This window comes from Mus pahari, chromosome 20 (genome assembly GCF_900095145.1).
Source record: "Mus pahari chromosome 20, PAHARI_EIJ_v1.1, whole genome shotgun sequence".
NCBI lineage: Eukaryota > Metazoa > Chordata > Mammalia > Rodentia > Muridae > Mus > Mus pahari.
This window is the reverse complement of record NC_034609.1, coordinates 19377032-19391137: the sequence shown is the minus strand read 5'-3', so window position 1 is coordinate 19391137 and position 14106 is coordinate 19377032. Positions and strand designations below refer to the sequence as shown.

At 46.4% G+C, this 14106-nt stretch overlaps 1 protein-coding gene across 3 annotated transcripts in view; it reads left to right on the top strand.

Moving 5' to 3' along the window:
• Nucleotides 1–6052: 6052 nt before the first annotated feature.
• Nucleotides 6053–14106, top strand: part of Kifc3 (kinesin family member C3) — a 102720-nt gene continuing 94666 nt past the window's right edge. For all 3 annotated transcript variants that reach the window (XM_029532376.1, XM_029532373.1, XM_029532372.1), the window contains exon 1: nt 6053–6178. In XM_029532376.1, the coding sequence (XP_029388236.1) occupies nt 6071–6178 (108 nt within the window). In that variant the 5' untranslated portion in view covers nt 6053–6070. The remainder of the gene's footprint in view (nt 6179–14106) is intronic.

The window sequence follows — 14106 nt, the reverse complement described above, 5'->3', positions numbered from 1 at the left end:
TCCTCTGATGGCCACTTGTAATGCCAAGACATACATACACACCCATGTGCATGAGCACACACAGATACAAAAAAAATCTCCAGACTGCCTTAAAAACTCAGAGGTTAGCCAGGTGATAGTGGTGCACGCCTTTAATCCCAGCACTCAGGAGGCAGAAGGAGGTAGATCTCTGAGTTCGAGGCCAGCCTGGTCTACAGAGTGAGTTCCAGGAAAGCCAGGGCTACACAGAGAACCCCTGTCCGGAAACCACACCAAAACTCAAGAGTTCTTTAAAGTGTGGTACCTTGTGCCATTTGGCATGTAAATGCCTAAAGTGGCAGCTCAGGAATGCCCTTGGGTAATGACCTAGGGACCTAGACTCAGATGCAGCCATTTGTCCCTGTCTCAGAAGGACTTTGTCACCCTTTCCAGCGAAAGCAATTAACTAGACACACACCCGAGGAGCTAATTACCAGGTATATGCAGACTCCGAGCCTCCCCCCCCCCCCCGCAGTAGGGCCTCCAGGTTTCAGACCTCTTAACTCCTGAAACCCAAAGAGTTAAGCCTTAAAGAAAGATGGAGGGCAGAGTGGTTGCTCAAAACCTGAAGCCCTGCAGACAGACAGATCCAAACAAGTTATCTAGGAAATAGCCAGGTGTGACGGTACACAGCCATCACCCCAGGACTGGACGGCTGAGGCGGGAGGAGCTAAGTTCAAGACCTGCTCAGGCTACTTATAAAGACCCTGACTCAAAGGGTCAAAAGGAGCCATGGTCACCTGCCCAGTGAACCCATGGCAACTGCATCACCACTGGCGGGTCTGGTTCCGAGTGAGGAGCTCTTGTTGGTTAACGGCTAACTGAAGAAGTCGGTTTGTTTCCTTTTTAATATTTATTCTCTAGTGTGTGTAAATGTTTTGCCTACATGTACATATGTGTGCCACCTGTGTGCCTCACCACATAGGTCAGATCTGATCTCTTGTAACTGGCGGTTTGTAACAGACAGTCGTGAGCCACCATACTACCGACGGTTGTGAACCGCCACGTGGTTGTAGGGAATTGAACCCAGGTCCTCTACAAAAGCAACCAGTGCTCTTGACCAATGAGCCATGTCGCCAGCTGTTTGGACATTGGGTCCTGCCGTGTTTCTCTGTAGACCAGGCTGGCCTTGAACCCTACCTTGATCTACCTTGCTTCTGCTTCCCAAGTGCTGGAATTAAAGGCACGCACTGCTATTCCAGCTTCTGTTTCTATTCCTAACCATGTGTTCCTCATGTGACTCTTTGCCCTGCAACGCAAGAGTCTAGAATTGCACTCTCTGAACTCATATCCATGGGCAGACACTCCTCAGCCCGCTTCCCGGTGTCAGTAGACCACCTCGTTCCGTCTCACTGTTTCTCTGACTTCCATGCCTTGCTTTGACTGTTTTTCCCATCTCCCCTCTGCTTACTGCACCACTGTTTGTCCCTCAGATTTTAAGCACTTAAGCTTTAAAGTGAGATGTTTCTCAGTTAAAGTTCACTGGAGGATTATATATTGGACTGCATTCGGCAGATCCATCAGTAAACAGTGCCTGCCAAGAGAGATTGACAAGAAGAGATGGCTGAGCCACTGAAGCTGGCCCCAGAAAGGGGACTTTATATTGTCACCATCAGCGTGTGTCATTTACATGAAAGGATAGAAGGGGGAGGGGCTGCTGGGGGGAGGGGCAAAATAAAGGAGGCAGATTGTTTATTTCTGCTTACCCACGAACATCACACGATGACTACACTACACTTACGGCTGAAAACTGTGATTCAGATTTCAACTGTCCACTGCAGGCTGCAGTCTTCGCCCAGAAATGACTAATTCCTCTGCAGACAATAAACTAAGCAGAATAAGGACATTGAGTCACTGGATTCCCAGCTCAGAGGCAAGGGGGGAGGAGAGGGGGGCAGAATCACGGGGCATCCACCCAATTCTAATAAGCCAGGAGGGGATAGAGAGATGGCTCAGGGGGTAAGAACACTGACTGCCCTTCCAGAGGTCCTGAGTTCAAATCCCAGCAACCACATGGTGGCTCACAACCATCTGTAATGGGATCCAATGTCCTCTCCTGGTGTGTCTGAGACAGGGACCGTGTGTACACACATACACAAAATAAATAAATAAATGGTAAAAACTACAACAAAGAGTACTTGCTGTATTATGGCAGAGGACCCAGGCTGCATTCCCAGGACCTACATAGTGGCTCATAACTGCCTGAAACCTTGGTTCTAGGGAATTCAATACCCTCTTCTGGCCTATAAGGGCAACAAACATACACATGGCGCCCATAGTATGTGTAAGCAAACAGTCATAAAATAAAAACAGATATTTAAAGCAAGAGGTTGCTTAGCGTGGTGAATCTGTGGATTTAAATGCTACACTGCAGTGTAAGAATTGAAAGGGGAAAAATGCTTACCATGCAAATCACATCGTCTGACAAAAGAAATTATTTCTGAGTTAAATAATTCAATGATCTACTTCAATTTGTCACTAATAAGGTGACCCTTACAACTCACAAAACCCCCACATGAAATAGCAGGCGTCCCCGGAGGCTCACAGAACTCGTGGAAGGGAAGGCCTTGCACAACATGGATAAGAAATGACATTTTTTTTTTTTCAGGCTGAGCGTTTGCGGGTGTGATATCAGCCTTCGGAGTTGGCAGGTCCATTAATCAGGGGACACTTACATCCAGCAGGCTGGAAAAGACAAACCTGAACCACTGAGCGTTCGTTACAGAAAAAAAGAAGAGAAGAAGAAGAATTCTTGCAAAAAGCCTCAGGCAGGGCATTCTTATCAACGGGAAGAGAGGTAATGAGTTTGATGTCTATGGGGAGATGGAATTCCAAATGGAATTTGAGGCCCAGGCAGGAGAGTTTGGAGAATGAGACCACATTTACATTTCAATGGCAGGAACACAGAGGGTAATTTTTCATGTGTGTTTAATGTATTTTAAACTACAAGCCCCGAGATTCTTTGTGAGTGTGCTCCTGTTTGGGTTTCTTCCAAGCTGATGATTTTGTACTGAGTTATAGCGCTATTTAAGCCCTGGTATAGCATACATTTACTTATTTAGAACTTGTTTTCTGATGGGGCTTGCAGTATAATCTCAGCACTGTGGAGGCTGAGACAGGAGGATTTCTAGTTAGACACTGCTTAGGGAACGGAGTGAAATCTTCTCTCAAACAATACAGTAGATACAGCCAGTGAGGTGGCTCAGCGGGTAAATGTGTTCTTTGTCTAATAGCTCCTGAGAGGACCTGTGTTCGGTCCCTCGGACCCACATGGAAGAGAACAAGAGAATGCCCACCTCTGCATACACACCATGACATACACACATCCCACTCCGCACAAATAAACAGACGGGAGGGAAGCAGAGGCAGGTGGATCTCTAGGAGTTCCAGGACAGCCTGGTCTACAGAGTTAAGTTCCAGGACAGCCAGGGCTATCCAGGGGAACCCTGTATAGAAAAGCCAGGGTGTGTGTATGTATGTGTGTGTGTGTGTGTGTGTGTGTGTGTGTGTGTGTGTGTGATGAATAAGGGGGTAAGGGAGGGAAATTATAAAATTAAGAATAAGAGGCGTAGCGTCAAATGGTAAGAGGTAAAGATAGGGAGATGAGGATTTTAAGGCAAGCCTTTGCTACATATTGAGGTCACAAATAAATAGATAAATTGTTTATCCACTCTGGGTGCTTGAGGGGTGGAGGCATAGCTCAATGGTGGAGCCCCTGCCTAGAGTGTTTGAGGCCCCAGGTTTGATCCAGCACCACAGAACCCAACAAAACATTGTATTTCCAAACTCTTTTTTAATTTGTCAGATAAAATAGAGCTGATCTAAATAGAACATGTCCTCCTTTATGTAACTGTATGAGCCGCAAGAGAGGCCCGGCTCTTAAATGTACAGGTTGGGGCATATGTTGAACCAAAGATAAAATACAGAAATCAGGTACAGGCCTGCCTCAGAAGTCCATGGCCCATAACTCATGGTGTTCTGGCACCAGTTTCTGACACACCTGAGCCCAGAGACCCAGCCCCTTTCTTCAGAGCCAGCTCCAAACCCGTGTCACAGTGAGGCTGACCACTTTCCACGTGCCGTTTCTCACGTCAGTCAATTTCAATGGTTGTATTTGTGCTGAGGAGGCGTCTGGAGATGACGTTCACTGGCTGTACCTCTCCCCTGTCGTTTCTGGGCACCCATGCCTGTCAGTACAAAGTGGCACTAGTTAGTTTGGACAGTGCAGCAACGGCGTAAAGTGACCTCATTTCAATAACATGCAGTGTGACATGATAACTTGTCACTCGAAACGCACTTGGCTTTCATCAGATCCCAGTAAGGCAGGACGGAAAACGACAGATCTGTAAGTAGGCATACAAATACGTGTAAGTCGTCATTATTTGCCGGAAGCTGAGGCAGGAGGATGGCAGCTTCAAAGCTTGTCTGGGCAACTATGTGAGACCCTGTCTCCAAAAGATACAAAAAGGTGGGAGACTAAGCGTGGTGGTGCAGACCTGTGATCCCAGCAATCGTCAAGGTGAGGGGAGAGGATCAGAAGTTTGGGGTCATCCATCCTCGGCTACACAGTGGGACCCTGAAGGGAGGAAGACAGACAGAGAGGCTAATTGAAAACACAAGAATTGCCTTGTTGTCCATTGTGGATCTGTCCTAATTTCTGGTTCCCTCCCTGGCTGGCAACTGAGCTGGTGGGTTCCCCCCTCCCTTCCTCATCGATCACTTCCTCAAAATGACCACTAGGTGGCGCCACAATCATGGTTGTCATTCCCAGAGACCCTGGGCAGGCAGGTTGGCCTAGGCTGGAGACAACGGGACCCAGTCAAGGCTGCAAAAATTTTGTTTCAAAAACGAGTAAATTCAGGGAAAATTAGTAATTAAAAGCCTCAAATATCTCTCCCTGTAATCTGTTCCAACATCAGCACACCATTCAGGAAGGAGCAGAGATCCGAAGTGAGAGTGGGGTTTGCCATGAAGGAGCACTTCAGGCTTCCCTCTCCTGGCCTTGCAAAAGAACTGTCTAAAAAAGAAGGGGGGGAAGGGGGAACAGGAAAACAATTTTCTTTCTCTTTTCTCTCTCTCTCTCTCTCTCTCTCTTTCTTTCTTTTTTCTTTTTTCATCACAGGGTTCTCTGTATAACTCCGGCTCCCCTGGAACTAGCTCTGTAAACCAGTATGGCCTCAAACTCCCAGAGATCTGGCCATAGCCACCACTGCCCAGTGTAAAACAAAAATTTTAAAATAGCCAGCATGGTGACTCACGCCTTTAATTCCAGCCAGCACTCGGGAGGCTGAGGCAGAAGGATTACGGTGAGTTGGTGGCCAGCCTGGGGGCTTACATAGTTCTAGTCCAGTTGTGAGCTTCAGTGTGAGACCCTGTCTCGTCAAACCAAAATAACAAATACAGAAAAATTTAGTAGAGGCAATGATCAGATAACGTGAGCTTTGCATGGTGCCAGAGAGAATTAAAGAGTACGAGGTGAGGATCACAGAAAGTCATAAATAAATAAATAAAGGAATGGAGGCCACACAAGCACACTGTAGATGCGCTGTTATGACGGAATTGATTGTAATCAGCTGTGTGAAGAATTTGGGACTGAGGACAGAGCCCAGGGCCTCACTTACACCAGGCCGATACTCTGCTCTGAACCACGGTCCCACTCTTTGTGACAGGATTTTAAAAAGGAAGGGGTTTTGGTTTTGTTTCTGTTTATTACCACAAGGTCTTAACTCACTATTTGGCCCAAGCTGGCCTTGAACTTCAAATCCTCCTGCCTTAGCCCCTTGAATGTCAAGTTGGGAAGATTTTGGTGAGACAACACCAGACACTGAAAGACACAAGGGGGTGGGGGGGTTGCAGGCTCAAAACAGTGTGTTCCAGTGTGTCCTTGTTGGCCGGTACTCTCTGAAGTCTTGGTTGGTTGTGACTGATCACTAAAGGACACCGGGCAGGAAGGAGGGGACGGCTGCCGAGCCTCCAGGGAGGTGTTCCGCTTAGGAATTTGGACTTTAGCCTGAAGGCTGTGGGGCAGTCGGAAAGGCAGCTAGCCCGGGGAATGTCCTGGGCCGAGCAGTTGTTTGGAAAGAGGACCCTGGCAGCCTCCTCGAGATCCAGAGACAAAGACAGGCCAGAAGTGGAGACTGGGGTCACAGGGCAGAATAAGGTGAGCACCGGGCCATGGGACAGTGGGAAGGGGGGGAGGCAGAGCGAGGTTTCAGGTAAGATGGTTTCTCTGGCAGGGACTAGAGGCTCGTTATGCTTCTGGGGCTCAAATTACTTACCAGGTCATGAAGAAAAAAAAAAGATTTTAATTAAATGTTCGTCTTTGAGGGCTGAGAGTTCAGAAATTGCTTCTTCAAGTTAACATGTACTTACTTGTGTACATGCATGCTTATGCACATGCGGGATCACACTTGGATGTGTGGCCAGTGGTAGGAATCAGTTCTCTCCTCCGACTCGAGGGCTGGAAGGACTAAACAGCTGCCCTTCTGCCTGGTGACAGGTGTTCTTATTTGCTGAGCCATTTCACAGGCCCCTGGGAAGGTCTTTTAGCATAATGACATTCCGAATGGATGGACATGCAGTGCTTTTAGGTAACAATCTCTCAACTAAAGGGGTCCACTCTAGAATAGTTCCCAGCCCTACTCTGCCCACAGCATTGATTAGAGTAATATAAAGACCTCCCCAGGCCTGGGAATCTAGGGAAATGATAGAACTGTCTGCCCAGCGTACACAAGGTCAGGGTTCCATTCCTAGCACCACTCCCTAGACTGATAACCTCCCCTTCCTATCCTCATGGTCTTCCTTTTCTAGAATATGACACTAATATTTCCCTCCTCCTCCTCTTCTTTCTCTTCCTCCTCTTCCTCCTCCTTCTCTTCCTCCTCCTCTTCCTCCTCCTCTTCTTCCTCCTCTGCTTCCTCCTCTTCTTCTACATGCTGGGGATGGAACTCAAGGCCTTACGCCTACTAGGCAGGCACTGGACTATACTTCTCAGACCCCTGTCTTTTGTTTGTTTGTTCCTGCTTACCTTCCTTCCTTCCATTCATTCTTTCTTTCTTTCTTTTATTTTTCTGACAGTCTCACTATGTAGCCCTGGCTAGCCTAGACTCACCATGTACACCAGGCTGCCCCTCACTCTCAGAGGTCCATCTGCCCCTCCAGAACTGGGATTAAAGACATTCACCACCACACCCAGCCGCAGTGTGTTCAATTACCCCAGTTCTGCTGTCCTGGGGACCCTCTTCCTCAGCGGCCCCCACTGACAAGGCTGATGACATCATTCCTCTCTCCTTGGCTCACAGTCACGGCGATCGGCCTGAAGTGGCCTTCATGGTAGACAGCAAGGCTAGCCTGGCATCAGATGGACAGAATGTCCTGGGGATGGAGAAAGAAGGCCATTTGGGGGTGGCCCTGGCTATCTAGAAGTATTTCCCAATGCAGAATGCCCTGCTTCCTTTGGGCCAGGTCAAGCACTGATTAACCCATCATTACCCAGAAGGTCACTTTGCATCTCCAACTAAAACTTCTGCAAATTGAATCAAAGTGCAGTGTGCCAGGGAAGCTGGGGCAAATGCTGTCCCTTTAAGTGTTTGAAGCTCCCGACGGGTTTGCTGGCATTATACAGGCTTCCGAACCTGTTTGGTGGTTTCCGAAAGAGTTGGCTTTCGATCCTGCTTGTTCGTTTTTGTTGTTTTGCCTTGTTCTGTCTGTAAAGGAGGCCAGGCTGGCCTTGAACTCACCACATAGCCCAATCTAGCTGCCACACTTCCATCCTCCTGTCTCATGTACAGGCGTGGGTCAGCATTTTCTTCTCTCCTTTCTTTGGCTTGCATTTTTCAGGGCTTGCAGTGTGCCTGGAATGTTGATCTGGGCTCCCATGGAGCCTCCAGAGAGTGACAAGATAAGAACTCAGGTGACTAGGGCTGGAGAAATGGCTCAGCTGTTAAGAACTCCTCCAGAGGTCATGAGTTCAAATCCCAGCAACCACATGGTGGCTCGCAACCATCCGTAATGAGATCGAATGCGCTCTTCTGGTGTGTCTGAAGACAGCTACAGTCTACTTACATATAATAAATCAATAAATCTTTTTAAAAAAAAAGAACTCAGGAGACATGCTAGGACCTTAGGGCAGGTTCCTCCCTGGGACTAGAGAGTCACTTCTGAATTCATGCATGAGTGTCCAGTCCAATAAGCACTTAGTAAATAGGCTTGGAGAGAAAGGCCTTGAGGGGTTGGGGGTGCCTTCTTTTTTTGGGGGGGGGACGACAGGGTTTCTCTGTGTAGCCCTGGCTGTCCTAGAACTTACTCTGTAGACCAGGCTGGCCTCGAACTCAGAAATCCACCTGCCTCTGCCTCCCGAGTGCTGGGATTAAAGGCGTGCGCCACCACTATCCAGCAAGGGGATGCCTCTTTAACTGAGATCTGACAGTGGAAGAAACTACTGTCTATGGAGCTGTTAGGCACAGGCAGGCCTGAGGAGACCTACCCTGCCCGCCAGATGGGCTTCCAGAACCCCATTTACCTTTCCCCCCTGTCTGCACACACTGCCAACCCACGTTTCAGATTCCCGTACCTGGAACTATTTCACCTTTAGGCAAAACATTATTTCCTATCCATGGGACCCTTTGCCCTTCCGGCCTGCAGTTTCCTTGGGAACCCTGGCCCTGGCCAACCGTATTTGATTTACAGGATTGAGAAACTGCACTGCACAGCCAGCGCTACACTTAGAGAGGAGTCGGGGTTCAGTGACAAGGGGGGGATACATAAGCTTGTGTCGTCATTCAAGTTAGTTTGGTCTTTCTACGCATCTCTCCGCCTTTCCATAGTTTCCGAGAAAGGACTAGGAGGCTTTTGTCAGAGCTGAGTGTGCGCTGCCTGCAATCGTGGGCGGAGGCGTGCGCATGTGAGTACAGGGGCCGCCACTGGAGGCTGGAGTTATTGGGTTCCCTGGAGCTGGGGTTACAGGCAGCGATGAGCAGCTCGGTGTGGGTGTGGGAAGCAAACTCCAGTCGTCTAGAAGAGCACTGATTGTTTCTAACCTCTGCACTCTCTTACCAGTCCCTTCCTCCATCTGACAGGGCCGCAGGTAACCCAGACTTTCTTTGAGCTGACTATATTGTCAAGGGTGACCTCGAACTCCTGATCCTCCTGTCCCCACCCTCCAAGTCCTGGGAGTCTGAGTTTGTAACACTACACTTGGCTGCTGTGTTTTTTTCAAAAAAAAAAAAAATGAAGCCAACCTTATTATTAGTTATTTTAGTTACATATGATTGTGTGCCCCTTGTGACTCCTGGCATGACTTGGAGTGTGAGGGAAATTTCTAAAGGTCAGTGTGGATGGCATAACTGTAGGGTCTGTGGGAGGGGATAAGACTCCCAGGGGAGTTTCTGAGAGCTGAATGGAAACAACTATAATTAGCATTTCATTAAGTGACCTTTTTTTTTTTTTTCCTTTGTGAGCTTTTTGTGTGTAAGGGCGGGCTAGGGCTTGAATTGAGTATAGAAGACAGGGCTTCGATGTGCTAGAAAATTCTCCGTGGTGAATCCCATCCCATTCCCCCCGCCCATTCTGAATTAAAAGACATCCATGCCATTTCAATATCTTTACCGATGTCTTTGGAAGAGGGCGTGGGGGGGATACAACATGGCTTGAATTTGGAAGTAGAGGCAGAAGATGCTTTAGCTCCTAGTGTTCATCTGGGGTCTGTGGAAGACAGCATTCTGGTGACCTTCGTGGAAAGGTTTGGGTCTCTATAGAATGAGTTCCAAGCCAGCCCGGAACTACATAGTGAGATCTATGTCGCTGTCTCAAAAATATTTATTAAATAATTAATTAAAACTAAAACTAAAATTAAAGCCGGGCGTGGTGGCGCACGCCTTTAATCCCAGCACTTGGGAGGCAGAGGCAGGCGGATTTCTGAGTTGGGGGCCAGCCTGGTCTACAGAGTGAGTTCCAGGACAGCCAGGGCTACACANGTCTCAAAAAAAAAAAAAAAAAAAAAAAAAAAAAAAAAAAAAAAAACCTAATATTAAAATTAGCTTTAGATGTTTCTAAGTTTCACAGGAAGGAAGGAACGTCTCATCTGGGGAAATCTCACTTTACAGGGGTATTTATTTATTTTGTTGAGACAGGATATCTCCTCATAGACCTGGTGATCTTACATCACTATGTAGACAGGACTGACCCGGAATTCACAGGGATCCGCCTGCTTCTGCCTCCCGAATGCTGGGATTAAAGGCGTGCACCATCATGAACAGCCTCCTCTCTTTTTCTGACAGTATGGAAAACACATTTTAATATGTTCTTTAAGTATCTGATAAGGATTGGAATCTTTTTGGGTTGGGGGTGTGTTTGAACTAGACATTCAATTTCTTCTAATAGGTATGGGATTATTGCGTCTTTCTGTCCCCTCTTGGAGTTGTAGTGGCTTGAGGTATTAATAAACTGATTCCTTTCCTTCTGAATTGTCGGACTGCCATGCACGTTTCTTTACTGATCTTGTCTTGCCAAAGAATCTACTGTCTTGGCTTTTTTTTTGTTTTTGTTTTTGTTTTGTTTTGTTTTCCCATCTGTTCTTTGGTTCTTTGGGTTATCCAGATAAACTCTCACTACGCAGCACACGCTGGTCTTTTGCTTTCATTTTTGTTGTTTTCTTTTGTTTTGTTTTCTTTGTGTAATGCCCTGGCTCACAGGTTGGTCTTAAACTTGTAGCACACTTCCTGCCTCCTGAGTCCTGTGGTTCTAAGCAGGTGCCCAGGCATCTGAATGCCCAGCTGTGCGTGTGTGTGTGTGTGTGTGTGTGTGTGTATGTATGTGTGTGAGTGTGAGTGGGCGTTCATGTATGGGTGTTTCCCACAAAGGCCTCACTTGCTGCTCAAATAGGCATAGAACTTCTTTTTTAATGTCTGTTGGAAACATTGTTTCTCGAAGGATTCCTGGCTCTCCTGAAGCACACCGTGTAGATCAGGGTGGCTTCAAATCTGTGATGATCCTTTTGTCTCTGCCTCCTAAATGCTGGGATTACACATGTCATCCCAGCTGGTCACCTCCCTAGTTTCAGTCTAAAATTTACATGCTTAAGTGACTGTCTTGCTTCAGCCTTCCCAGAAGCTGACACAAAGCTGTTACATCACCCTGGACTTCAGCTTCCGTTTCATTGGTTGGTTTATTTTTTTTTTCTTCTTCTTTTTTTTTTCTTTTTCTGTTTTTCCATTTTCAATATTATTGATTCTTTTTTTTTTCCTTCTTAGCTTTATTACTTCGTTGCTTTTGCTTTTTTTAGTTAAGGAGGAAGATTAGCTCTCTCTCTCTCTCTCTCTCTCTCTGTGTGTGTGTGTGTGTGTGTGTGTGTGTGTGTGTGTGTGTGCACTGAGACAAGATTTTGCTAGGTAGCCCAAACTAGCCTTAAAACTTCCTATTGTCCTATTTAAAACTTCCTATTGTCCTATTTCTCCCTCTTGAGTGCTGGGAATACAGGCATGTGCCACCATGCCTGGTCTAGATGAGCTTTTGAATGGTGCCTCTTATTTCTTTTAAAATAAGCATTTCATGCTATAAATTTTCCCTAAGAATTACTTACTGATGTCCCACAAAATTTTATAGGCTGGATTTTCATTTTTGTTTGGTTTGAACGTTTTCCTATTTAGACTAAGACCCCCCACTTTAGAAATATGCTGTTGTAGGTGTGGGGCCACATGTCTGTCAAATCCCAGCAATCAGGAGGCAGAGGCAGGAGGACGGCCATCAGTTTGAAAAGCCAGTCTACAGAGTTAGTTCTAGGCCAGCCAGGGCTCTAAAGGAAGACCCTGCCCTCAAGCAAAACAAAGCACAAATACAAAACCCAACCCAGTTAAAGAAGTATGCTGTTATTTCCAAGTATTTTCCCAGGTATTTTTTTTTCCCCTTTTCCTTTTCAATTCCTTTTTGGAAAACAATTTTATATCATTCTAAGCCTTTTTAAGTAGGCAGGAGAGATGGCTTAGCCATTAAAGGCTTGGCTTACAACCAAAAAGATGAGCTCCTTCTAAGTAAGGGCGTTGGGATTTGTTTTATGGGCTACAATATGGTCTAACAGTGTTCTTCGTGCACTTGGAAAGACTGTGTGTTCTGCTTTTATTTGATGAAAGATTCCATAAAAGTCAAGGGATCCATTCAGTTGCTGGGATGACTCAATCCTTTATCTGCTTACTTTTTGCCTAGGTATAGCGTCAATCATGGAGGTGTGCTGAAGTCTCCAGCTGTAACTGTCTGTTTCCCCATCTCTTCTATAGCTTCTACAGATCTTGCTGCCTATATTCGAAGCGATGTTGTTAGGCATGTTTAGGGTGGATCTTTCTTTTTGGTTAAGTAGTTACGAGATCCAAGTCCAGGTGTTCGTTCTATGGAAAGACCAGTGCTTGGGAAACGGATGTTGTGGATAAAGATGTATAGTACTGGTAGCTGAAGGCTTGGCCAGGGAGCAAAGGATGGAGAAGAGAGATCTCTGCTCCCAAATCAGCTTCTCCGGCTGGACATGGTAGCAAATGCCCACAAGCTCAGCCGTCAAGAGCCTAAAACACCAGAGTCACAAGTTGAAGGCCAGCCTAAAGTACGTGTGAGTTCTAGATGGGCCTGATCCACATAGTGGGGCTCTGTTTCAAAAGCACAAAATAAAACAATAAATAAATGAATGAAATCACTTCTCTTACCCTATTTAGATAGGGATACAGAGGACCAGAAGGTCAAGACATGGGAGGGAGGAATATTCCTGGCGCTTCTGTGAAAAGGTGGGGCTCTTCTAGGTGCTCAAGAGCCACCTCTTTGCACTGCCTTCTTGGTCTGGTGTTTCCAGTCATGGTAGCGGTGGGTGTCATTAGCCTTGAAGGCTGGGCGAGAGACAGACCAGGCAAGTCTAGGTCAAGTTCACCCTGTTTTATAGTTTTGGGCAAAACATTTCTCAGATGTTTAACATGCTTACACGCAGAAGTGTGTCAGATTTAACCCGAAGGTTGAGGCAGGAGATGAGGCAGACACCGTGTAAGGCTCGCCTTTCATCCACCTAATTACCTGTCTGTCGGCTGCAGGCCCAAGCAAAAACGCCAGTGTTTTCAGGTTCCTCAAAAGTACCGCTGGCAACCACAGCCACAACACACACCGCCACCAGGAAGGCAGCAGGAATTAGCAGTGTGTTACCTAGCTGCGTGGCCTCCAAAATTAGTGGTCTTTAATCTGGCTGAGAGTGATAATAAAAGCTAGGGAGATTCTTCATGTTTCCCTGGGTGACACCAGAGGGTCCGTTTATTCTCAGTGAAGGAGCTGCTTTCACTCTGACAGGCTGCCTGGCCTCTGAGTTGATTCTGAGGGTATCTAATGGGGTGAGGTTTTCTTCTGGTGACAAGCGACCCTTTTCTCATTATGTAATGTCCTTCTTTATTCCTGGTCATTTTCTCTTGCTTTGGTATTTACTTCATCTGATATTAATATAGGCACCCTGGCCTTATATCGGTATGGTATGAAGTTTCGTAATATATATATATATATATATATATATATATATATATATTCCTTATAATATAATATTCCTTTATCATTATATGTCAAGCACTTCTTGGAAGACTCCTCTTAAAAATCAGAATTTAAAATCTGGGTTCATGGACTCTGATCCTAGTACTTGGGAGGAGGCTTAGGCAGGATAATTGGCATAAGTTTGGGGCTAGCCTGGGCTACAGAGTGAAACTGTCTCCAATAAAACAAAAACAAAACAAAATACCCCAACAAACCAACTAAACAAACCAGGAGCTGGATATAGTAGCATAACCCTATAATCCTAATAGTTGGGTAGGTGAGGCTTGGCATGGGGATGGGGCTAGCCTGGGCTACAGCATGAAATTCTGTCTCAAAGGAAAAAATAAAAAACAAATTAAACAAAAAGCCCAACTTAAGGGCTGGTGAGATGGCTCAGTGGGTAAGAGCACCCGACTGCACTTCCAAAGGTCCTGAGTTCAAATCCCAGCAACCACATGATGGCTCACAACCATCTATAATGAGATCTGACTCCTTCTTCTGGAGTGTCTGAAGACAGCTGCAGTGTACTTACATATAATAAATAAA